This window comes from Vidua macroura, chromosome 14, assembly GCF_024509145.1.
Source record: "Vidua macroura isolate BioBank_ID:100142 chromosome 14, ASM2450914v1, whole genome shotgun sequence".
In the NCBI taxonomy this organism is placed as follows: Eukaryota; Metazoa; Chordata; class Aves; order Passeriformes; family Viduidae; genus Vidua; species Vidua macroura.
The window spans coordinates 13,020,839-13,046,820 of NC_071584.1; the positions used below are offsets into that span (position 1 = coordinate 13,020,839).

The 25,982-nt window shown below is 44.4% G+C and overlaps 1 protein-coding gene across 2 annotated transcripts in view; it reads left to right on the top strand.

Moving 5' to 3' along the window:
* The window catches only part of NRK (Nik related kinase), an 87,309-nt gene that overhangs the window by 10,950 nt on the left and 50,377 nt on the right, over positions 1 to 25,982 (top strand). For both annotated transcript variants that reach the window (XM_053989975.1, XM_053989977.1), the window contains exons 3-7: positions 15,686 to 15,742; positions 20,520 to 20,645; positions 21,423 to 21,533; positions 23,351 to 23,441; positions 25,485 to 25,615. In XM_053989975.1, the coding sequence (XP_053845950.1) occupies positions 15,686 to 15,742; positions 20,520 to 20,645; positions 21,423 to 21,533; positions 23,351 to 23,441; positions 25,485 to 25,615 (516 nt within the window). The remainder of the gene's footprint in view (positions 1 to 15,685; positions 15,743 to 20,519; positions 20,646 to 21,422; positions 21,534 to 23,350; positions 23,442 to 25,484; positions 25,616 to 25,982) is intronic.

The following is a 25,982-nucleotide window of genomic DNA, read 5'->3' on the forward strand; positions in this document are numbered from 1 at the left end:
TCAAATTACTGTGGTGGGGTCTTCCAGTTTCCCTGTGTTTTGCCCTGCAGAAGAGGACAGGCAGCAGCAGTGCATGACGGGGGGCCAGCAGACCATTCCTGCTTTGGGATGCCTTTGAGATGAAGGGTGGTTTGTTTCCAGAGGCACTGGGCTGTGCTCTGCTGTCCCTCCCAGTGGAAGGTAGCCAAGTTCTGGAGGCAGGCACACAGGGACCCGAGGAGCAGCGGTGCCCCATGGACCCAGCGAAGCCTGGCATGGCTCAGGAAGGGGTTTGAGCCAGTGGATGTGGTGCCCTGAGGGCACACTGGGCTTTTTGTGCATGTGCAGATCAGCCTAAGCAGGTCTGACGTTTCCCAAAGGCTCTGGAGCTCCTGGCTCACATGCTGGTGGGTGGGGGTGCACGTGCAGCTTGCTGGGTGCCCAACTGGGGCAGCTTCCCTGGCAGGGAAAGGGCTTGTGTGGGGAGAGGATCCATGTATGGTAGCCTGCCCTCCAAAAATGTGCCTGAAAAAGGACGAAGGAATAGAGAGATGCACTAACTTTCTTTTGGACACTTGGAAAAAATCAGCCAGAACTCTTTTGAGTAGAGGAAGATACAAAACAAAGACTGAAAACTCAGGTCTCCGATAGCACAAGTTGGAGAATAAAGAACAGAGAGGATTTTGGACTCCTCTTTTCCTATGTTCCCCTCTTCCTTTCTTTACATTATGTTAGTTTCTAGGTACCCACCTGTTGGCAGACTTTGCATGGCCTGTATCCCTGGCTTGCTTGATGGAGTTTTCAGTATTTTCATGCTTGTGAGAGAATCAGCCTGTGCAGACACTGTGTGAATTCCCAGGTTCCTGCCCATGTTTGCAAAGCGCCTCCTGCATTCGTGAGGCTGTTCAGAGAGTCCCAGCAAGCTCCTGGTCAGACCTTATAATGTCATTTGCCTTCCTCCATCTGCCCAAGTCACAGTTCTCTGACCAGGAATGAAAGGAAATGGCCTTATCAGGGCTGGGTGATGGTTGGAGCCTGCGTGGCACTTGCCCTGTCTGTCACACAGATGGGTTTTGAATGTCATGGTGAGTATATGAAATATCTGGCTGGCTAAGCTTTTGTGGTTGCTGTATCCTGCGTTGTTTACATTGTTCTGGCAGACCTCTCTCTTTGAAAGTTATTAATATTAAAATAGAGCAGTTCTTTATCATGTGGAGATATCCTTCTGGCCCAACTCTGTCAGGGGTGGCTGGGAGGCTTCAGGCACCTGGGATGGAGGCAATGCTGAGCCACGCCAGGGCTGGACAGGGATTGGAGGTGCCAGTGGAGTTTGGGCTGGAGATGACACTGTGGTCTATAGATTGTAGTTCTTAATGAGGAGCCTGTCTGGTTGAATCCTCTGTGTGTAAATGGTGCCTGTTCTTCTGGAGGGTTGTACCTTCAGATTAGGTGAGCATATGCCAGCAGTGGGTTTTCTTTCCTTTCTGGCTTCCTTTTTTGCCAGGCAAGTAGCATGAATGTCATTGTACAGTGCCCTGTTGTCTGAGCTGTCAGAAGCCACTGTGTGATGAGAAAAGTCCCCAGAGATTGCATGATGCATTTTGATTTCTCCTCATAGAATTGGGAGTATGATCAGAAAGAGAAATGGGGAAGCTGCTGCCTGTGCATTTTCCCCCACGCTGGGGCAGGCTGATGACTGTGCAGTTCTCTAGGTGTATTCCAGGAGCTGGCTGTGGTATGAGAGCCCACATCTGTCCTGTCTGCCAAGGAGGACAATCCATGTTTGTGAAGGACCCTTTATTAGCCAGCAGTGTTTGCAATACAGGAGGTGACACAGAGGGCTTTGCACTTTAATTTTTTTTTTGTTTTTCCCACCCATACTGTGCTACTTGGTGCAGCAGTGCCTTTCTGCAGATGTGCTGCTGAGGTTTTGTGGTCCCTCAGGTGGGTCCGTGGGTGCTGGGCTCAGTCTCTTAACAGGGCGTGGGCCTGGACCTGGTGGTGAAGCAGAACAACAGCTCTCTTGAGGTTTGGCAGAAAATAGTTTCTTTTTTTTTTTTTCCTTGGTGAAAACAAGAGGAAGCTTCAGCAGGTAGGAGGTTGATGCTTTGCCACAAAATCGTGTTCTCACATATCAGTGCAGTGAGGGCAAAACCACTAGCTGGACCCACCCCTGGCTGTGGGCAGCATTTACTGTACCAGTTAGTGATGAAACCCATGTTCTCTCTCATTGGATCATGAGACATATGAATATTAAATTACTCCAGTTAATTGCTGACTTTCTAAAACAAGTTCTCTTTTAAAAAGAAGAAAGAGCTAGTAACAGAAGTAAACAGAAATTTTCATAGAACTGATCAGTAATCTCCTTCTATTAAAGCTGCTGTGAAAGTGGACAGAAATGGAATTATGCAAAAAATGAGCATTTTGATAACTGGTGTGGCTGGATCAGTGAAAGGGAAATGACAAACCAGCCTGATTCAGGCCACTGAGCATGTCCACGTTTAACAATATTGAGCTGGAAATAACATTTCTAATTAAACTGGGTCAAACCATGTATGCAAACCAGGTCTTTAAAAATAATTATATGAAACCTTGTTTTTTTCCAGTCCTTTGCACATGATGTCATTTGTTTGACCTATTCAGAGAGGAAGTTTAGTGCTAACAGTGGCATGATGGTGCTTTGTGCTCACCTTGCACTCATTTGGTTGCAGAGCAAATGGCAAATCAGAATCAGTGCAGGGAGCCAGTCCCTAAAGATGACTCAGTGACTAATTTCAGAACCCCTTCTTGTTAGGTATTTGTTTTTCTGTAACTCTTCAGTTACTGAATGTGTTAGGTTATTTTCTTGTGCAAACATGTCAAAAAAAAGTATTTTCTGTAAGCCTCAGTGGCGCAGGGAGGAAAGGAGTTTGATTTGCACAAAGTATGCAGGAATTGAGTCATCTTGGAGACTTCAGATTTGGTTGGAATGGGCTGACTGGTTAAAACATGATTGGATGCAGGAGCAGTGCAATCCCATACATTCTGTTTTCTTAAAAAAAAAAAAACAACTGGCTGAGCTTCTGTCTGTGGGAGTGCAAGTTCATGTGCTCCCCTGAACCTGAAGGTTCAGAAGGTAGAAGGCAATGCAAAACAATTGGGAGATGGCTTTTCTGGTGTGGGGTTTCCACATGCACTTTGATAGATTTTTTTTTTTAATGACGCTTTTGTTGCAAATAGAGACCTAGTAATTTAAATTTCTGTTGTTTAAATATGTGCACTGGCAATGCTGTAGAGTTTTAGTTTATCCTGCAAAATTTTCCTCTGGCACAAAATATCATGTTTCCCCAAAGCAGCAGTGAGCTCTTGGTGGTGTATTTTGGCATCTGGATACAGATGATGGAATATGCAAAGGAGCTGCAAAAGGAAGATTTTTTGGAAACTTGTGGATGATTAAACTTTTTAAGTGATTTTTTTTTTAAGTGAGCACAACTAGATGTTAAAGCAGAAATGCTAGCTTTTTAAATTTATATTATTCATGTAAGCCAGCAAGTTGCTGGCATTAGCTGGATGCCTTGTGGAATGTTGAGGTTGTTTTGCTGTTTTGTTTTTGTCTTTCTTGACAGCTGCTTTGGATGTGATGCAGCTGGTTGGACAGGCTATTGCTGCTACAAGGTAAAGGAAGCACATAGGGTTCAGGGCTTGGAAAATGAGAAGTGGCTTTAGGAGCCAATCATGAGAAAGGTTCTGGTGCATCTTCACTGGCATTTGAGGTACCTTAGGCTAGGCCAGGGGATTTCAGTGTTTCAGTTTTGAATATTTCTATGTGTTTCTGTGTCTGTAGTACCTGGGCCCTGTTGTATTTGGTGTGGAAGAAGTTTGTGGAGGTTCTGCTGCCTGTGAGAGCTTCGTGTGGCACAGCAAACCCCGAGTGAGGGCCGTGCCCTCGATCCTGCGCCGTGAACGTGAGCGACGTCGTGAGTCAGGGCAGGGAGAGCTCTCTCTTTCCATCTCTGGGTTTATGGAGAGCCTCATTTCCCATGGGCTGTGAACTTTGGGTGGCAGCCCTGCAGTGCCTTGTCAGAGATACTTTTACATGAGTGGACACACTGCAGCAGTGGCTTAGGTTTATTTCTTGTGTCACAAGCTCTGGCTCAAACCTGTGAGAGGATCTGTGCAACCACACCTTTTCCAACAGAGAAACCATTGAAAATACACTTTTTTTTTCATTGTAAAGTGAGGTTTGTTTTGAGAAATGTGACCCTTTATGAGATGAATTCAGGTCTAATAAACTCAACAGCAGAAATTCCTTAGGACATAGAATCATTAAGATTGTCTGGTTGACTTCAGTGGGGCCAGACGTGGGTGCCAGAAGCTCGGTGTTGGGACAAGCCATGGTCAGCTGTTGGTGGGAAGTGCTGCAGGGAACCTTGGGGAGGTGTAGCCAGCAGTGCATAGGAGGAGGGCAGGGGTCCCCAGCCTGTGCTGGGGCTCTGGTGTTGTTTCACCCACACACAGCTCACTGTGCAGTTCACTGCTTCATCTTGCCCTGTACAAAATTAATTTGTTTAAACAGGGCGAGACAAAGAGATGAGAGTTTCAAAAATCCAGTTAGGGCTGTTAAGTAGTTAATTTCAGGAAATTATTGGTACCTCTTGTGACCAGTTCTTCCAATGATTCACTGCTGCTTTTGCTTCATGTGTGCTCATAATTATGCTGAGCTGCATTGCTTAAGGCTCTGCGGTTCTTCAGCTGTAATGTGTTTAGCCATTTTCTTGAAATTATTCTGCAGGGGTATTTATTTCTTTCTTCCTCTCAAGAGCTCACTGTTCATTTCTATCCTGCTGTGATTGACTTCAATCCCTACAAGTAATACAGAAATTGAGAACAGTAACTGCTCGTAGCTGTTCAGGAACTATTGCTGTGCATCTGACCTGTAGTTTGCTTTAGAGGGGAACCTTTGCCAGCCAGGCTTCTGCTGTACAAAGCTGATTAGATCAGTTTAGAAAAAAAAAATAACACCAATGCTCCTTATGAATTCAGACTTTTTTTTTTTGTTTGTTTTTGAACTTGGAACTCCTCTCTCTTTTAAATTCATTAGAAAAGCGAGCTATACTTCACTTGTAGGACTAATTAAAAGGGTAGTCTGGTTTCATTTTGGAGACTAACTTAACACTGAAAGCCTTTCCAAACATTTAAGTAATTTTCCCTTGAGTTTTCTGGACCATCTGGCCAATAGGATTTTGGAAGGAAATGGGATTTGACTGCTGCTGTGAGATCAGTGCCATGTAGCTCATCTCTTACAGAAATAATTCAGAAATCTGGAGGCTTTTGTGTTTTTTCACAGACTAATTGTGTTCATTAACTCCCTTTTAATTTTTGGAGAGGATTCACCGGGTAGAGCCAAATGAAAAGGCATGATTATATGCTCTTTTTTTTTTTCCTCAGTTAAATTCTCTGTGAAGACTTTGGTATGTGTGTAAAGAATATGACCTTTCCCTAGGCAAACCTCAGATCTTCTGAACTTGACAGTATTAGTCAGCAGAGTTTTTGATTTCAGGATTCACCTCAGGTGAACAGAGTCATAGGGAGGTTATTGGCCAAGAAATGCTGAAGGCAAGAGTCTGAGACTGTAAGAGAAATGCTTTTAATGCCAGTTGTTAGTCCTGGGCTGTCCATACTGTGTGAGCTGTACACAGCCACCTGCAGAGGTGCATACCCACATGGTACTGCGATCTGTGTGAGAAAAACACCCCCAGAACTGGAATGGAAAAATAAATCACCCTTAAGGTTGTTGTAGCTCTGTCATTATTTAGGCTGGAACTTGCAGCTGTGTACCCTGCTTGCCTCAAAGCCTTTAAAAAAAAAAAAAAACAACCCAACAACACAGTTTTAACCTGTGTGGAGCTGTGTCCATATTCTGTGTTATATGCAAGAGAAAATTCAACTACATTACAGTTGCTGTTTACAAGAATGCTGAAGAATCTTTAAAAATTCAGTGATATAAATGTTAAGAGATTAACTTGCACACAAGGTTCTGTTTATGTGGAATAGAAGGCTAATAAAGCTACATTACTTAAAAAGCTAAAAGATGACTCTCCTAACATGAGGTTGGTAATTGCCGTGTGCCACTTAACCTTTGTAGCTTTGTAGCAATGGTGAGCCAAAAACCCTTCCTTTGAGGGATTCTTGCTCCAAAATTCTGGCCACCCATCAACTGAACTCCTGCAGTCCAGCCCTGACTTCCTTTCAGCAGGATGGGGCTGGCAGGACACCCTTAACTGCCTGTGACCTTATCCAGCAGAGAAGTGCTATGAACAGGTTTTCTCTAGCGCTGTGCATTTCTGTAAACGGATGTGTATGAGTCAGGCAGCAAAAATTCACTGGGCTGGGGGGATTTGTACCTCACCCCAGACTTAGCTTCTCAGCAACCCCTGTTCTGCAGAGTGAGAGCCTTCCAAAGCCTGAGGCTTTTCCAAAATTCTTTATTTTTCTGGATGAATCGACTTCTGGTGCAGCAGACCTTTGCTGTTGTAAATCACCACTGGGCTCCCAAGTGCTCTGTGGGACTGGCTCTGTGCCAAGGCTGTTCCCACCCTCCCATTCACAACAAGAGGAGCCCTGAGACTTCCAATACCCCATATCCTCACTTCAAAATCCCCTGTATCCCCCATAGCCCTGCATCCCCGCTGTCCTGTGCTGTCCTGAACACCTCACCAGCCCAGTGTCCCCAAGCCAGAGCTCCCATGGGAAGAGGAAAGCCACCCATGTCTGCAGAGCCTCCGTGCCCCTGACAGGGGTAGCAAGCCCTGTTGGGGTCTGAGGCTGGAAATCTGAGAGTGTTTCAACAGATGTGAAGGGATGTGACAAATGCCAAAGCTCAGGATGAATAGCAAGGCTGTTGAAGCTGTTACTTGTGCAAATAGTGATACTTAGGCTCAACGAAATCAGGTTTTTTTGTCCCGATAAATGTAGTGGGAGGAAAATGGGATAACTGCACTTCTGCTTCTCAGACCTCTCCTCCTATTCACTGTGCTGCTGTCTGAGTTGCTCAACCCACATATGGCCCCAAAATGTTGCTTTTCTTTCTGTGTTGGCAGCAATTCCCAGTCAGGGGCCTTGCAGTTCCCTCTAAACTCAAGCACCTGAATGACTTTTGAACAGAGGGGAGATGGAGCTTCAGTGTTTGCCATCCCCTCAGGTGCTAATGAAGTATCACCAGATGGAAACTGGACCAGATCAAAGTCAGTGGGAGTCTGGTCCTTCACCAGGAGCAGCTCTGCCTCCAGTAACCCAGTGACCCCCAGCCAGGCTGACCCCAAATGTGGCAGGTGAAGGTTGTTCCTCCAAGGTGGTCTATGTGCTGCAGCTCTCATCTCCCACTGACACCCAGGACAGGCCACCCTGGTTTTACCTGCCCCAGGAAAAGTGTTCCTGCTCTTTCCTGCTCTGTCTTGCACATTGCTCACATGGTTCAGAAACTTCAAGTAGCAGTTGGAGAGCTAAAGCATCATGCCTACATGTTAGCTGAGCAAGAAGCCACAGGAATGGGTACTTCCCTCCAAACGAGCATGGAGCTGCAGAAGATTACATGGGATGTTCTTCTGCAGACACCACCCACTTCAAATAAATAGAGGACAAACCTCTTTGTATTATGGCTAGAAAGGTATTTTCAAAAGAGCTTAGTGCTTTGCTTGATCTTGCTGATCCCAGTGCGAGTGACCCATTTGGGAGCAGGTTTTAGTATCCCCAAAGATCAGTCCCTAGTCCATTCTCATACAAGTATGCAGTAGCCTTGAGTGGTTGATGTTTTGGATGAGGATGGTAATCTGATCAAGTGAACATATTGATACTGCAAAAAATGTCGATATTCAAATATGTGTTCATGGAAGAGCTTGAATTTGTTCCTTTGTTTCATTTTCTTTTCCCACTGGTCTGCAGTCAGACACAGACAAACATTAGGCAAAGCAAACAATCTGTGTTTCCACTCATACAATGGGAGGAAATAGGAACTGAAAGGATTAAAAAAAAAAAAAAAAAGAAACCTGGACAGAAAAACTGCTTCTGGTGCCTCTTGGGTTTTACAGTTCAGGAGGGTTGTGGTACAGACATTTACAGTGGGGATGAAAAACTGTCATTTTCCTCCAGAGATCAAGGTGATTTGATCTGGTCCTTTTGAAATGACCTTTATCCATCGCTCCCTTCTAGACAATGTGGATGTGGGTAGAATTTTAAGTGACTAGTGGAGGTTATATTTTGTAATCTCTTCTCTGGGCTAATGTGTTGCTATTTTAGTATATAGGAAGTTCTGATATACCACTGCCAACTTAGTTATCTTCAGTGGTATTGTGATTTACAGTGATAATTTTGTTTGTTTCTTTAAACATGTGACACAAGCAGGGGCCCTGAGAAAAATTCCTGATTTTCTTTTTTTACATCTTACTCCTGAAACATCCAAAGCTTCATTTGGAAAAATTCATAAAACGAATATTTTCACTTTGAGTGAGTGCAAATACATTTCCATTCCTGATATGAGGGGGGAGAGAAAAGCAACGGGAGGGATAAAATGACATGTTCTGCACATAAATAGGGTGGTGGTGTTTGTGAGGAAAAGAATTTGTTTTTCACTGAATATTCAATACCTTTTTACTTTGTAAATGTGATAAACTTTACAAAATTATATTTTTTAATTTGGAATGCAGTGTAACATTTTAGGGTTTTGAAAATAATTTTAAATCCCTTTATAAATAATATATATCCCTAATATTTCTTCATTAATGTAGCAACCTTTGTCTTACAGAGCACAGAATGTTATTAATTAACTTTCATTCTTTATATATCTACATGCAGACATTTTAGGGTTTAGTGCTGATATTTTGCAGCCCAAGCTCTGGGATATGTGAAATAACATTTGACTTACTGATATGGTCTATACCTAAAGTGATACATTTTAGCTGACTTTTTAGAACACAACTAATCACAGAGTGGGGTTTAGCATAGAGGAGAAAAAAAGACCAGTATAACATAAACCTTGGAGAGCATGTCGTGGTTACCTACAGTGTGTTACTATTTCTGTTGTTCACACTGACCAGCAGTGGACCAGGGTGGCATTTTGTAGGTGATGTGCTTTGTTTTCCCTGGCAGGAAACATTTAGGGCTGGCTCTGAAGGCAGCATTAGGTTGGAGTCTGCCAGGCAGTCCTGTTCCAAGGTGAGGGACTGTGCCTGGTGGTGTCCAGTGTTGTATTGTCTGAGAGAACAAAGGACCTTCGTGTTGCCTCGTGTTGGTCTCAGGAGCTGATGCTGAGTCTGCTGTGTGCTCTTCCTCTCTTTGGCACAGTTAATGGCAGCAAAGCTATCCAGGAGCATAAGGAAGAGGAAATGCAATATTTGGCTATGCTGCCCAAGTGGTGTTGGCTGAGACCTGGGACTGTCTGGGAATTGCGTGGCAGATGTGGGGCTGAAAGGGCAAACGTGTGGCAACCACACGGCCAGCACAGCCGGGCTGTGGCTCTGTGGCAGACCCTGCATCCTGCACTGCTGCCATGAAAGCTGTCACAAGGAAAGAGAGGTGTGCTCCAGCTGGGAGATGGAGCTGAGGGCTACTCCAGAGGTGACCTGGGACAGCTTCCAAAATCTCAGCATCTCCCAGTATGACAAAGAAGAAAAGAGATGCTCTAGTGGAATACACTTCTTTGATTTACAGCCCTGAAATACAACAGACATTCAGAGCTGATGTGGATGGATCACCAAAACTTTATACTGTCAATCAGAGAAGGTTTTCTGCAGCCTGAGTTTGTGATTAAAAGGATGAAGCTGTAATCAAAATGATAGCTGTGTTCCCACCTGGCTGGTGTCCCACGTTCTTTGTAGGGGGTTAAAAAAAGAAAAAAAAAAAAAAGACTTTGTGAAACTGGTGCCCATCTGTCCAAGGCATTTGTGGTTTGAAGGGTTTTGTGCAGTTTATGTTTCTGTTTTTGGGGGTTTTTAACTCTCAGAGTTGATGTGGATTACATGTCATAGCCTATGATGAAATGGATTGTTCCTGAAATCCAGTGCTAGTATTCAGTGCATGACTTACTCTGAACTTTGCCTTGGGCCATTAACTAACAAAAACAAGCTATAAGCTCTTAATTACTTCTTCCTTGGAATATATTCCTGGAAGGTCCTTTCAGGTTTTGCATTAGTGCTGTATTTTTAGCTGAAGAGCTCCAACCATGACTACTGTGCATTGTCTCACATGGTTGCAGTTGCTGAATTGAGTTGTATGGACTGCTCTTGCTGATAGAGCTCACCTAAAAACTGTCTTCTCAGGTGACACAGCCCCAGGTGTGCAAGCCCTGACCACTTGTTTCCATTGTGAAGACCCTAAGGGACAGCAGGATGCTTGTATGGGGAGCCTTTTACTGTAGAACAGTGGCTGTGCTTAAACTGCTGCACAGGAGCAGCATATCTGCAGGTTTTATATTTTTGGGGTTCTCCTCCCTGCTGTGCTGACCCACTGGGGAGCACGCTGCAGCTGCATGGGAGGCTGCTCCTGCCTGCCTGCAGTGTGAACAGGCAGAGCTCGGGTTCCACTGGCTCTGGGGCTGGGGTTAGCAAGCATCACTCATCCCTTCTAAAGAACTGGGTCTGAGCAGAAAAGTCCTATGCGGGTGGAAAGGGAAACAGAAGGATCGTGACTTCGTTAAGGTCATGTGGAATAGGACATAGTGTTTCCTGGATCCCTACACAGGGCATTGTTCACTCTATGCATAATCTCTTAAAGGCTTTTCTTGTGTTTGCAGGATGATAAGGGTGGAGAGGAGAGGGCTGAAAGGGTGGGGACCAGTCCCACAGGGCACAGCAGGCTGAGCTGGCAAGCTGCCAGCAGCTGCAGGGCCACACAGATGGGCTCAAACTTCAAAGTTCATCAGTGCATTTTGAACAGGAAATCTGATTGCTCGAGTTCACTTTCGGTGAGAGCTTGCAGCGACACAGCTGTGCTTTCACCTCGCTCCCAAAGGGCGGGTGGCCACAAGCTGCATCTGTTATCCCATAAGGAATGTCTGGTTGAGAAAGACCTTGACTGCCAAAGTCCCACACCTCCAACAGCCACATCTTGCTTTACAATGCAAATCTTGAACATCCAGAGAAGGTCCCAGGAGTTAAAGCTGTGGTATCTACCAGCTGTCAGGATTACACAGGCAGGCAGTGCTGTGGTGGGTCAGCCAGGAGTCCCTGACCCTTGTGCTCATGCTGTGAGCTGGTTGTGTCTGTGCCTGATAGCAGTGTTTGGTATGAAATGGCCCTTCATGCAGGCACAAAGGTGCAAACTTGAAGTGTCCAAGTCTTCTGGTTCTTGGGAGGTGTCCCTGCACACAGGCACCTGACCACCTCTCTGTGGTGCTTCTGGTTGCAGAGGAGAAGACAAGGACATGGACAAGAACAAGGACTTCTGGTGTGGTGAAATGCACCAGCTCTGTGCTGCCTTGGCGTCCTGCAGCAGGCAGTCCCTGCCTTTCTCGTGCACTTTTTCCTGCAGCGGTTACATGGGGACAGCTCCACCAGACAGGCCCAGAAACACATGGACATTAATGAGTGCCTGTTGCCAAAAAGGAAGCCTGTGGTGGGACTGCCGTGGGCTGCCTTGGCACGGTGTGCAGCACTTAAGTGGACAGCTGGCTTCTGCTGTCTGGACTTGCAATTGTCCACTCCAAATCTGTCAGATCCCAAGTGGGGAGAGAAGCTGATGGGAGCTGTTTCCCACCCCCAGGAAGAGAGATACGTGCAGGATCTGGGAGGGAAGCTGTCAAACCAAACTCTCTGCATATGACTTGCAACCTTATAATCTCATTGGGACCTTGGGTCTCTTCTTGTAATCATGGCCCAAGCCAGGGAGTGTGCAAAATTTTTTTTGGAACATTAGAGGAAAAGGTGTTGTACGTGACTGAGTGCATCATTTTGTAAATATACTTAATTCATGTAAAGGCCCTTTATCAGCTAATAGCTGGCTGCTAATGTTGACTCTCTTGTTTGATGTAAATAGAAAAGTATGTGTCCTGACCCTTAGTAAAAGGCGTGGATAAGCGGTTCCTTTATCTGAGGTGAAAAGATAAATATGCATACAACAGAAATAACACTGAGCAGTCTGCCCTATTCCGTGTATCTCTCCCTGCAGAGATAATGCAGGGTTGGAGCTCATCAGAACCAGATCTTTGGCATAAAGCATCTCCCACAAGTCTGGCTGCAATGAGCAGTGTGTAGATTTGAAAAATGTGTGTGCTGGCTTCAGGTTTGCTGAATGTTACTGTCGTGACTAACTGGCAACTACAGCAGACTATGCGGAAATATTTTCTGGAGGAGACGAGGAATTTAGCTGGACTCAAAGCTAATGGGAGAATCTTTTTCCAGCTTGGATACCTCATCAAAATGAAGGGTGGAACTTCACTTTTAGAAAGTCGTGGAGCCTCAGAATTGTTCGTGTCTAAGCTCTGTGTGAGCTTGATAGAATTTGATGAAGTACTCCTGGGTAGGAATATGGGTGTTGCAAATGGCTCTTGGATGCTTTGACTATGTTCTCCAGAGCATTTGGGTGAAAGATTAAACCATTTATTAGGGAAACCGGCCCACAGACCATTCCAGCCCTCTGCCCAGTTTCTGGGGAAGTGTGCAGTGGAGGATCTTGAATCACAGCAGGCTGAACTCCAATGATCTGGAGAGGATGGGCAGTGACAGTGAACAGAGGGCTGGGAGGGCAATGCCCCTTGTTCTTCTCAGATTAAATCGGTAAGGATGAACTTCAGCATGTCTTGTCACTGGAAGTAAGTGAATCAGCTGATCTCATTTGGTTGGGAAAAAGTTGAAACAGCCAGTTTGCTCCTAGAAGCTTTAAACAAAAATCAAAACACCACTTTTCTCCAGACAATTCACACATGCTCAATTTTGTGGCTTCAGCAGAAGCAGCAGTGTGAGAGTTCCCATGAACTCTGGCTAACCTCTGAGATTTATTGATAAGTGAAAAAAAATAAGGGACCAGCACTGAAATCTTTCCTTGCTAAGGCATTACTCTCTATCAGGGTTGGGTTCAGGATGTTTACTGCTTCTAAAGATGTTAAGGAAAATTGAACAGTTTAGAAGACCAATATTGAGAAATCTGTACTTTTTGTTCTGAACTGCCAGCACAGTCATAGTCTGTGCCTTAATACAGGAGCAGTATTGAGTTGTGCATCTTAGTTAACAGGGACATACTTTTTGAGCAAAGGTGAATCACAGCCCACAAAACAAAAGGACTTACTGTTTTCTTTCCCATAAATACTGATTTTCCAAACCTTTTTTTGGGAGGACTTTAGTATTCACATTTATAGTGATAAGTGAGAGCAGCAGCTTTTGCATACAGTGGAAATACCTGTGGCAGCAAAACGACCAGTATCTGTTACACAGAGGGACAATTTGACCAGGAGTTATGCTTTGACACCAGGACTGAATGCCAAGCCTTTCCCTCTTCCTTATTCTGATGAATATTCAAGTGCAGTGTTAGCCTAGGACTGATTGATTATTTTTTCACTGAACCAGCAGGTTTCCATGCTTCACTACAGTTGTGAAAATCAGTGTTAGTCTTTGGTCCTTTGCAGAATCTACAGCAGTCCAGGGCAGACTCCTGTTTTCCATGGGCTGGTCACCTGGTGCGTGGTGTCCAGAGACGTGGAGCTACCAGTGTGCTTGTCTCAGACTAACTCTGGGGTGCAGGCAGGGTGGCTGTTATTTGGGGAAAGCCCTCTCCCTGCATTGCCAAGACATTCAGTGCAAATGGGAACATTTGCAGACAATGGCTCCAAGAGAGGAGCTGTGGCTGTGCAGAGGGAACTTGCTGACCAGCGTTGGGATGAACACTGAGCCAACACCAGCATCCTTTGGGCTGGCACTGGTCACAGCCCAGCCACACTCACCCACCAAGGCCTGGGTGGCCTGGGGAGAATGTGCCCTATTTGTCTTCCTCCTGAGGTCTGTGCTGATAGGTAAATCCTATCATTCTACTTCATGAGAAAATGCTTTGCAATCCCAGGAGTGCTTCCATGGAAAGAGGACACCTTTAAATATACAAAAGACTCAGCAGGATTTAGTTTTTTCTAAAAGGAAACATGACTGTGACATATTGCCTGAGAATGAGGAATCATTTTTCTTTGATGCAAAATTGCTTAATCTTAGAAATAACATTTGTATGCACTTTTGTGCAGATAGAACCTGGGTTTTAAAATTACCTCAACACAGCTTTTAATTTTGTGAGTGTAAATTGCACCTGCAAATCATTTTGTCTGCAAACTGCAGCATTTCATATTTGATTTCCTGATTTCCAGTGGCGTCCTTAACTGGTGTCAGTTAGTTATTTTGATATACAGCTTTGCAGGCACTACTATTTCGGGAATAAAATTGCAGTCTCAAAGCTTCAAACCCATTTCTGAACATCTGATGGAAGTGAGCAGCTAGGATGTACAGCAAACCCACTGTATATTCAAATCTTTTGATACTATCTTCCAGTGTGAGGTCAGTGCTGGTTATCGTGGTGAAAGGCTTCATCTGTGGTATCTGTTGAGCAGCTTGACCTAACCAAAGCAAGAAACTGGAGCTGACAGCAAGATTCATGGTTGTGTTCGTGATGGGTGTTCTTGTGAATTACATTTTATCAGTCTCAATAGCAAGTTTGCTCTTTTAATAGCTTTATTTCCTATTGCCTCCCTTACCTAGCTGTGTTTTCAAAACCAAACCTATTACCTAGTCTGAAATTACAAGTTGTCTGTTGTTAAAGTGACTGTGGGGTGTGGGCATTCCATAATGAACTGTGTACATGTGTAGGCACCCACACAGTCAAAATCCTGGGTTAGTTCTTCCCCACCACCACAGAAGATGACATTTTTAAATTCAAAGCTCTTGCATGATTTTGAGGAAGTAGCTCAGATACTAGCTCAGTAGTAGGTGAGATGTAGTTAACTCAGCTGAAGTAAGAATTATAAAAACTAAGCATTTTGAAGTAAAAAGCATTAGAAAATTTAAAAAAAAAAAAAAAAAGACAAAAACGTGCATCAACCTTTAGTTTCTTTAGCCACTAGAGGTTGCTAGATTGATGTACTGGAACCCAGAATTTGGCTTTACCCTGAGGTGTGCCAGGACGTGTCAGAGGTCAAGGTGGGGACTGAGCCAACTGCCCAATGCCTTCCAGATTTCCCAGCACACCTCAGGCAGGACAGGAACGATGGCTCTTGTTCAGGCATTCAGAGAGTGTGCTGAGGTGTCCTAGAAGAGGAGGCTTGAGGGCTGGCATCACCTGTTGAACAGAAGTTAGGTGGAGACCTCTGAGTTTGTGCCGTGTTGTGCTGTGAGAACAGAGGTCTCCCTCTGCTGCTTCCTTTGTGCTAAAAGGAAATTGAACCCTGTAGAGGTAACTCTGTTAAATTCAGAGCACAGTAAGGGTGTGGCTCTGGTAACACATCACCAAGCTTCACCTTGGTGGTTTTGTGTCGCTGGGGGGTTGTTTGGTACATAGAATCACAGAATAGTCTGTGTTGGAAGGGATCTTGTAAAGGTCACCTTAGTCCAAGCCCCTTGCAAGGAGCAGGGACACCTCCAATTAGAATATTGCCTTGAACAAGACTGAAAGCAATTAGTCAAACCTGGTTGTTATAGGTCTAATTTGTTGATGTATTAATAGTTTGCCTACATGTTTTACATAGTGTCTTCTGTTATTTTAACAGGGTCGCCACGTTAAGACTGGGCAGCTGGCAGCAATCAAAGTGATGAATGTTACTGAGGTGAGTGCAAAACCAAAAATAATAAGATCATTGTTGAGCAGCAAGGAAAAATAAATAATCAGATCATGAGAAGGTGGACAGCTCATGGAGGAAGATGCACTGGTGTAAGTCATGGTTCCTGAGCACCAATTTGTGTTTTATAAAGTACTGAGTGGTGTTAACACAACCATATTTTTTAAGTGTGGCTGACCAATGGTGACAAAGCAAAAAGGGAGCACATTGCCATATATTTTGGTCTTCAGTAATACCAAAGACAAGAAGTCCCTTCCTGCTTATTTTTAGTTGATTATCTGCTTTCAGAGATAGCAATTAAAAGATTTCCGGTATCTCTGCACTGCCTCTGCTGTGTTTCATCACATCCTATCCCCTCATATGCCAGCTGTTCCTCTGAGTAGTGCCCTGACAGCCAGCAAGCAGGATCATGTTAGAAAGGCAAATGCTGTGCTTTTTTATTGTGATTTGACAGATGAGGGAAGGAGACAGTTTAATTGGCACTGTCCCTACTCACATTTATAAATGGGTGTCAGTGCTGAGACAGGGTGTTGAGAAAGTTGCTAAATACTGGGCTTTGTCTCTTCTTTTAAGAGCACAGCCAGTAGTGGAGCAGCTTGCCTCCTTGAGACCACATTAGCCTTGAGCCCCAGGAAGGCTGGGGAGACTCCTCTCCTCTCTCCTAGAAGTCTGGTTTGGCAGCATCCAGTAATGCCTCCTGTTGCAGTGTGATTTCATGGTTTACCCCCGAACCCCGGGTTTCTCCCCTGAAGATTTCCTCCCAGGTGTGTCAATCACTCCACCTTTCCCCACCCTGACCCCTGCCAGCACTGTCTGTCACTCCTGGAATTCCAGAAGGGCATCGAGTGATTGGGCAGATTCAAAGGATGCCCTCCACCCCTGGGGGACATTGGGCCATCCAGGTGTCCTTTGTCCCCTGAGACCTCCTCTCCCATACCTGGTTGGTGAGCTCCCTATCCCTCCCCTCCTCCCCTGCCCCAGGTAAAAGGGAGAGCAACCACGTGGTCTGGGAGTTCTCTTGGAGCTGTTGCTGGATTCAGAGCCTGTGGGCCAGAATAAAAGCTCTGGATTAAAACCCTCCATCAGAACCAACTCCTTTCCTTCACTATCACCTTAAAAGTTTCACCGGCAGAGGGAAACCTGAGGGAGCAGACCCTCTACGAGAGGAAGCTCCACCCTGCCACCACCTGAGCTCTGGCATGTCTGGACTTGTCTCCACGTGCCCAGCTGCAGCATCCAGCTAGCCCAAAGTGTCTCTGGGTGAAACACCACAGTTGTTGCTATTTGGTTCAGCCGCAGGGGCCAGACAAGCCTGGGCACGTCCCATTCTCGACATTGGTAATACCAATAGCCTACTTACTTGGAAATAAAATGGTCCTGCTTTAGGAATCACCTTATAGACTTGCAGGATTCTGAGAACAAAACAACGCTGTTTAGGTCTGATTTGATTCAGGTGACAGAGCCAACATCATGCTGGGGAACCTGTCCTGTTGTTTGAGGGGCAGTGGTAGCTGGGCATGCTGTTTTCACATTGAGACCCTTCATGGGAAGGTGAGGAGCATGTTTGTGAAACCGCCCAAAGGGCCTGATGCTCTTCCCCCACTGAACTCTGAACAATTCCAGCTCAACTGTGCTCAAGTGTTCGTGCTTTCTGGCCTTGGCACAGGGTGAGTGCAGGGCTTTCTGCTCTTATTTCCACTTTCCTAATGCAGAGTTGGCTGTATTCCTGCTGCTAGGGCACAGGATGGCACTGGCATGTCTGGATCCGGTCACTTCTGCTACTTCTGGCACTTTTGTTCACCAAAAGATTCTTATTCTTTCACCAAATCTACAGGGTTTCTTTTTCCAGTAAGAAGTCATTTCATCAGAAATTGCCTGCCGAGCTCCAGCTGTGATTGTTCAGATCTGGGGCACTCCAAGAGCTCAGCAAATCTGCCCTTTGCTATCATGAGCTGCAGCCCCAGGCTGGTTTCTTAAGAGCAGCAGCAGGATGCTGTGGTCATTGTGGGATCCTCTGGCCATCTGTCAGGAAGTGCTGCTGTATTGAGTTGCATGGGGGTGGGGGGAGCCCTTTGAAATGGTTAAAGGGGAGCTGATGGCAACGTGTGTGCTTGTGTGCCTCTCCACACAGGCTCTGCTTCCTGTTTTTTGACAGAGCCAGACAAGCAGAGTGCTTGCAGACAGACTGGATTCTTGCTGCTTGTCTCTTCAGCTGTCGGTGCAGGTGATCAAAGAGCTCTTCTCCAGCACATCATTCTCCGTCTTTGCTTTCATTCTTTCTAGAGAGCAAAATAACATTTAAATGTGAAACTTGTTGTTAGACCTGCCCCAGTACCAAGGGCAGTCCCTTGGTGCAGTATTTGTCAGCCGATGATCTCGTTTCCAGCTGTGGTCAGAGGAGTGTGTTTTCTAGTTCTAATGCCATTGCAGATAGGCCCACATCTTCAAAAACAGCCTTTGATCGTGAGCCTGTCATCTCTGTGCACGCAGCCATCTGTGCCCAGGAGCGCTGGTTTGTGAAAGCAAACAGCTTTTTGCACCTGCACATCTGCGAGCCTGCTTCCTTTCCTTGAGCAGCATTATTTATGAGCACGCCCCTGAGACACGGGGCTGCTGGTAACGCTGGCAAGAGGGGTGGTGGAAAGTGGAAATTCTGCGTGTGGGCGTGCAGTGAGAAGCTGAGGGTGCTTTTGTCCATAGTCACTGTGCTTGAAGGATGTACATGGCACTGAGGCCTAGCAGGCCTGGGTTCAGCTCCTGGGCGCGCCTCATGACGTGGCCCATGGGGCACAATCATTCACATTTACCCTTCTGCCTTGGCTTTGCCATGGCATAGTGTTGCAGTGTGATTTCATGGTTTACCCCCGAACCCTGGGTTTCTCCCCTGAAGATTTCCTCCCAGGTGTGTCAATCACTCCACCTTTCCCCACCCTGACCCCTGCCAGCACTGTCTGTCACTCCTGGAATTCCAGAAGGGCATCGAGTGATTGGGCAGATTCAAAGGATGCCCTCCACCCCTGGGGGACATTGGGCCACCTGAGCTCTGGCATGTCTGGACTTGTCTCCACTGCCCAGCTGCAGCATCCAGCTAGCCCAAAGTGTCTCTGGGTGAAACACCACAGTTGTTGCTATTTGGTTCAGCTGCAGGGGCCAGACAAGCCTGGGCACGTCCCATTCTCGACATTGGTAATACCAATACATAAGTATTTGGTATAGCAAACCCACCGAGGCACTGGGGAGCCAGAGTGCATTTGTCTGTGAAATGCCCAGCTGCTGTCCTGTGTAGCCCTTTGCCTTAACAGCCTGAGCAGCACCTGAAGCTCAGCCTGCTGTCTGCTCCAAGCAGTGTCTCCCCAAGGCATTCAGCTGTGCTGGGCAGTGTTACTTGGGCCCTGCAGGCTAGGATGGGCAAGGGGAGGAGAAACAGGTGCAGGGAGAGATCAGGTTCTGGCCTTCAGGGTAAATAATGACACAAGAGAAAGCGGGAATTGCATCTTGCTGGTTCTGGGAAAGGAGCATTACCCATGTGGAACTCCTCCTGCTCTTGCCAGTGGATGTGTAAGAGCCTGTGGGGTATCTACAAAAAAAGCCTGTGGCTTTGTAAGCAGTCCATTATGGTGGTTAAAGGAATGCTTCAATGGCAAAACTACTGGAAAATAGAGGAAAAACACAGAAAAATGTCCTTTGGGGCTGAGTTGTTCTTGCTGCATCTTCTTCTTTTTTTCTTTTTTTTTCCCTTCAGCTAGTAACTGCTGACTGGGATGTTTTACAACAAGGTAAATTAGTTTTTAAGTTTGTCCTACTCCTTTTAACTGATAGGAGGATACCTTGCAGCACTACTCGCTTCCTGTTAGAGTGAAGTGGCAAAACCTAGGTGTGTTTCACTGGGGGTTGTGCACCATAGCCAGCCAGCTCTGAGGGGGCCTTTCCAAATCAGGCAGTTCTCCCTGAAAAAGGGCATTTCCTTCTAACAAAATTATTAAAACTTGTGCTTCCAGTAGTTGTCTTATTGTGCACAATGCTGTATGGGCAGAAGAGAAAGTCTGCCCTGGCAAGACTGAAACAAAGACAAGGGAAAACAGGCAGCTGGTGCCTGGAAGATGATGTTTGGGGTGTGCTAGCCCCCAGCATGCCAGGGGCTTTATAGATGGCTTGGTGTTAGCAGGGGGAGAAAGCCCATGGTCCAGATAGGGCAGCCTCACAGCTGTAAGGAAGGAGCAGATCATAACCCTGGCTTACGCTGGAGTTTCATTTGTGGCAAGGCACCTCCTTCTTGGCTTTGGTTTCCTCCCAGCAGGACCCTCCACAGGACTGGGAAGACAAATTGTCTGATGGGTGCACTCAGTGCTTTTCCAAGTATTTAAGTAATGGAGTGTTAGGAACAATTTTATTTTTGTTTGAGTCTGGTTAGTTTCTCTGAGACTAAATTACTGCATGCGGAAGCCATAAATGGGGGAGTAATAGGTCCTGTCTAAGCTCCCTGAAGAGACAATGTGCAATTTTTATGCCTGAGTGGAGACATTTTTGCTTCTTTAGGTCAATCCCTAGCAATTCATTGGTTTAGACCCATAGATCAGGGTGATTCAGCTGTCAATTTAAGAGCCATCTATCAGCTGTAGTCTCATAATCCCAGGGTAACTCTGGTCCCAACCTCCTGCTCAAAGCAGGGTCAGCCATGGCATCAGACCAGGTTGCTCATGGTGTCCAAAGACAGAGTTTGCTTTGCAGCCCTAAGGAGCCTCCTGCTTTTTTTTTTTTGTTACAGAATGAAGAGGAGGAAATCAAGCTGGAGATAAACATGCTAAAGAAGTACTCCCATCACCGGAATATTGCTACATATTATGGGGCTTTTGTAAAGAAAAGTCCTGCAGGCCAAGATGATCAGCTCTGGGTAAGTGTTTAGTGTCATTTCTGCTCATCAGATTTACAGCTCCTCCTTTAGAGTTCCAGCATGCTTGGCTTGGACTCTGTCTCAGTGAAGCTCTGAAGTCATTGTTCTGAAGAATAACATATAAAAGGGAGAAATTACTCCTCCCTAGACATCTTCCATCCCTATGATTTCCTTTGAGGATGGGCATAAAGGATGTTAAGATTCTTGTAACTGGTGCTGTCATTCTGATTTGTTGCTTGAGCCCATTTTTTTTCCAAATTAAATTATTCTCTAATTTTTTTTACTGAAGTGAAAGAGCTTGTCCTTTTTGCCTTCTCTCGTTCTTGTTGCTTTCCTCTCCTTTTTTCAGATGGAAAATGAAAAAAAAAGGAAGCAGAGGAATTGGCAATAAAGAAAAGAAGAATAATGAATCCTCCAGTGTTTTGGCTGCAAGATTTTTGAAGCTCTGCAGCAAAATGAGAAATTTCAAAATTTTAAAAAATTCCCATGTTTTTCAGTGCTGCTAACTCTTGCTTTTCCAATTTTGTATATGCTAAAAAAAAAAACAAAAACAACTACCTAAAACCTGAAACAGGAGAGGAGCACTAGTGAGGTTTTTTATTTATTTAGCAGTGTGTGTGATTCAGGAAATGAGATTTTAAGTCACTTGGCATCCGAGAAGGCAGCATGTAGTTTGCCATGCCTGGGCTGTGCTGGAAGTGGGTGTCTGCAGGTGTTCTCTCTGCTGGGCCTGGCAGAGCTGTGTAAAGGTGCCCTGTGTGTGTTTGTCTCCTGCAGCTGGTGATGGAGTACTGCGGTGCAGGCTCTGTCACCGACTTGGTAAAGAAGACAAAAGGGAACTGTTTCAAGGAAGACTGGATTGCTTACATCTGCAGAGAGGTTCTCAGGGTGAGTCCTGCCAGCAGAGCTTCGCTGCTCATTTGCAACAAAAAGGCCTTTCCAAGCCTTTGGTTGCTAAAATAGGTCACTAATGAGCATTATTGTTTAAAGGTTGTGATCCATGGGGCTTGTGGGCTGTGGTCCTTGAGTTCAGAGGAGCCCTGAGAGCTGGCATGATGGCTGCTTGGCATCCTGTATTGTTGTAGCTAATCCCATTTTCTGTATGAAGAACAGAAAATTCCTCTTTCCTATGGCAAATAGCCATCTTCTGAAATTCCAGACACTGGGCATCTAGAAAAGGAAATAAATGTTCTGTTTTCAGTATGTCTGCCCTCCACATCAGAAGATCTTCAGCTCGATGCTTCAGCTGTTCATGCTTGTAAGATCTTTCTGTCCATAATTCCTTCACCTGCACACACTCAGGGGTCTCTTTCCCACACTATTAGAGTCAATGTTGACTAAGCAGCATTCCAAAATCTTAGAGGTGGCCCTGCTGGGATCTGCAAGACAGATCTTGGGGCTATATTTCATTCTATGCAGGCTGAAGGCTGCTTTTCTTTTTTTTCTTTTTTTTCTTTTTTTTTTTTTTTTTTTTTTTTTTTTTTTTCCTGGAAAGTACAGAGGATAAAACAATTCCCAAGTGTAATCTAGTGAACTAGCCTGGAAAAAAAATATGATGTTGGAGCCAGTCATTCTGAATTCAAAACCCATTACAGAGTTACTGATCTGTCTTCCCTATAATAGATTTTTACATCTTTTCTAAATAATGGTAAGGTAAATGCATATTCTGGGAATTTAGATGGCATGCTGAAGTAATGCTTGAATAGGGATAAAACTTAGTTTCTGGGGCATAGGAGTTGAGAAATGTGCTCAGCAGAGAATATTTGCCCTCTTACAGGGATTTGGCACTAGCCTGAGGATTATAATCATTATATCTGGGAAGTGTGGGGAGTTCTGCAAAAGAATAAAACCTTAATGGTGTGGTCAGGTTGTTCCTCATTGGTGTGGCTGTAATGTCTCTGTTAAAGCAATTGATGTTAAAACATTTGGTTTATGATCATGCAACTGAAAACAGCATATTGGTAAAACAAGGGATTGGATTTAATCATGCTTGTTTCAAGATAAAATGGCCCAGTTGCACATGGATTGACAGTGCTTCCTTCTGGAAAATTTACAAGCTGGGTGGAAGCTCTCTTTGAAGCCATTGATATTAGAGAGGCTAAATGCTGTGAGTGAAGCATCCCTGGACTACTATAATGGATTATTTCAGTGTGTTCCTTTTTGTCTATGATAGTTCAACCATGGGCAATTTTGAAATGCAGGAGGAGACAGGAAATATTAGCTGACTGAAAACAATATTTGCTGCATCCCAAAAGAGGTCTGACATGGTATTTTTAACTTTCTCTCCTCCATTTACCACTGAATTTCTTATTTTGTTGAATGCAAAATTTAAGCCACTGCTACCAGCCAGCTGCTGTCTCTGGTCCTCATACAGAGCATTCTGCTTTACTCTTTTTCCCTTTTGTTTGCTTTTAGCATAGAGTGTAAGGAGCATCCCTTGATTCTGAGACAGAAGTTTAAAATATTCCTACCTCGCTCTCTTCACACTTGAGTCAAGATGCTCCACCACTGTCAGGCCTCTGGTGAAGAAGAGAATCAAACTTATGGTTGCTGTCCTCTCTCCTCCCTGAAAATGTTGCTAGTAACACCTAAAGGACTTTACTTATGAATAAAGACTGAAAAGGGCAAAACTGTAAAAAAGCAACAGTGCTGTATTCAGGGTAATGTTAGGAAGAAAGAGTAAGGCAAATCTGGTTTTCTTTTAGGGCTTGGCACATCTTCATGCTCACCATGTCATCCATCGAGATATTAAAGGACAGAATGTTCTTCTCACAGAAAATGCAGAGGTAAAATTGGGTAAGTTTCCTTAAATGAGTGCTAGAAACCTGTTAAAATTTAAGATTTCCATTTTGACTCAGAAGGAACTTTCAGTAACCTAAGTGCAGCATGTGTGGCAAGTGTGGTTAATGCTTGTGCTTTCAAGGTGTGTGTAAAGTAGAAAGAGTTGAAAATGTCAAGTGTTCTGCAAGGGTGTCCCCCAGCCTGAGGGCAGTACAGGCAGTCACACACAGAACCAGCCCAGGAAGTCACAGCACCATCAGGCCTTCAGAGAGAATCCTGGCATGCAAAAGACTTCCAAAGTAAAAAAAGTTGGGGGAGCAAATTTTGCTAATCCATTTTTCTAAAGGAAGTTGTCTTAGAGATTTGCATAAATCTGACAATAGGTGGAATTACTCGTGTGAAAGGGCTACCACTGAGTAACAGGCATCTCTCAAAAAAGTTTTACTCATTTCCTTTTGTTACTGTGACATGTCAGTGTTGACAACTTCTGACTTCCTGAAACTAAACTCAAGTACGTATCTCTCTTGAGATTTTCGTGTTTTGGAAAGACATCACAGGGAAGTGTTTTAAAGGCGAAATCTCAAGGGGAGCACTACTTATTTGTGATGATCTTTACAATCCCTCCCTCTTTAACTAAAACAATTCCCTGTAGAGTTGGAAAACAACAAATAATAGACATGGCTTGTGGATGTGGGGTAGTATTTTTGGTTGGAGCAAGTAAAAATAGGTTCTTTAAATTTCATTATGGTTTAATCTTGTGGCAAAAACCTGGCTTCACTGAAGTCAAGGGGAGTTTTGCTGTCAAGTTAACTGAAGGCAGGATTTTTCTTGTAGTCTCTAAATCATATGTACTAATTGTCAACTGTTCCCTCTTAAAACAGGTAAGATGGGGGTGTTGTGTGTTTTTATGGTCTTGTATAGTTACTACTTACACCATTCTTCAAATGGTTGACAAAACAGTTAAACCTTTCTAACTCTGGGTAAAAATGAAACAGATTTACTGAGTATAATGATTTTTAAAAAGAAGAAAAAAAGTTGTTTCCAGAGAGATTTAGCTCGTGTGTCTTAAGGCAAAGAAGCTAGAAAGCCAAGAGGTTCTCAGTTCAATTCTGTTCCACCTCTCACAGTGTGAGAGTGTGCACTTCCCATCAGAAGCACAGAGCACAGAATAATCCCAAAGGTCAGCTCCACCTTCTTCTTGGAGAAGTTTTCTAGGCAGGCACATGAATTATAGCCCTACAAATAATTTTGGCTTGCAGATAATCTGCAATGAGACAACATCAATAAGAAAATTTACTCCTTGATGGTAACCACAGGGCTGTCTCCTTTCAGTCCTTCTCTCTCCCCCTCCTTTGTCTCCTCTGTGAATACCAATCCAGTGCTATCCCAGTGGATACAATTACTGTATTTTGGGGTTTTGTTCAAAGAGAAATGCAATCACATAATTATTGGTTGTATGGACCCTTTTCATATGTGAACAAAACCATTTTGCTGTACAGTCCTTATGAAAGTGCCACCCTTTCCAGCACAAAGAGAGCCACATGACTCACTCATTGTAATGATCTAAGATGAGAGTGGAGTAGTAGATTCTCCAGTTTGTTCTGAGATAATGTGTGACCATAGGGAAGGATTTATTCCAGACACCTCAGCATGAAGTGATATGGTGGTTCTTTCCAGCTTTCACAAGCAGCTAGATCAGACACATCCAAATTTGTCTTGTGTGTAGATACTATTTTTCTTTCAGTCTAGTTGAAGACCTTGAGTCCTACTCAATGTAGCATTTCAATTAAGTCCAAAGTTTTCCATGTCTTGCAGAGCAGTTCCTCTTGCTGTAACCCACCAGGCAGATTTATTTAATTCTTCTGTCAGAAAGAGGGGGAAAAAAGAGGCAGTTAAATCTCAGCTATTGGACAAGGCATGCAGGAGGAGCTCAGATTTCATATATGTTGTTGTTTGATGTAGTTTGATGTTCTAAACAGTATAAAAGTGACCAAGCACATGCTGTGCCATGTGGGTACAACTTTTTGCTAATTTCTTTACCTCTTCTTGGCTTTTCAGTGGATTTTGGTGTAAGTGCTCAGCTGGACAGGACAATTGGGAGAAGAAACACATTTATTGGTACCCCGTATTGGATGGCGCCTGAGGTCATTGCTTGTGAGGAGAACCCAGACTCTACATATGACTACAGAGTAAGTAAACACTCCATAAGGTAAGAAAACATGTGGCTTATTGCTGAAATCCTGCTCATTTGAAAAGTTCAAGCTTCCTGCCTTTTAAACCACAATAATACTAGAACTGTACAAACAGAAGTATTTGTAATATGTGGGTGGAGGCTCTTTTTAAGAGTGAAGTTTCACTGTGAGTGTTTTTTATTAATTTTTAGTACATGAAATACACTTTCATGAACTTCTCTGCAATAAAAAAAAAGTACTAAGAAGTTTGCAGGTCTGGATAGAAAAGAAAGGAAGAGAGGAGTTTCAAAGGAATACTTGAAGTAGTGTAATAGTTATATGGCAAATTATTGCACACTGTGGTAGAGCTGTTTTGCTCTGTACT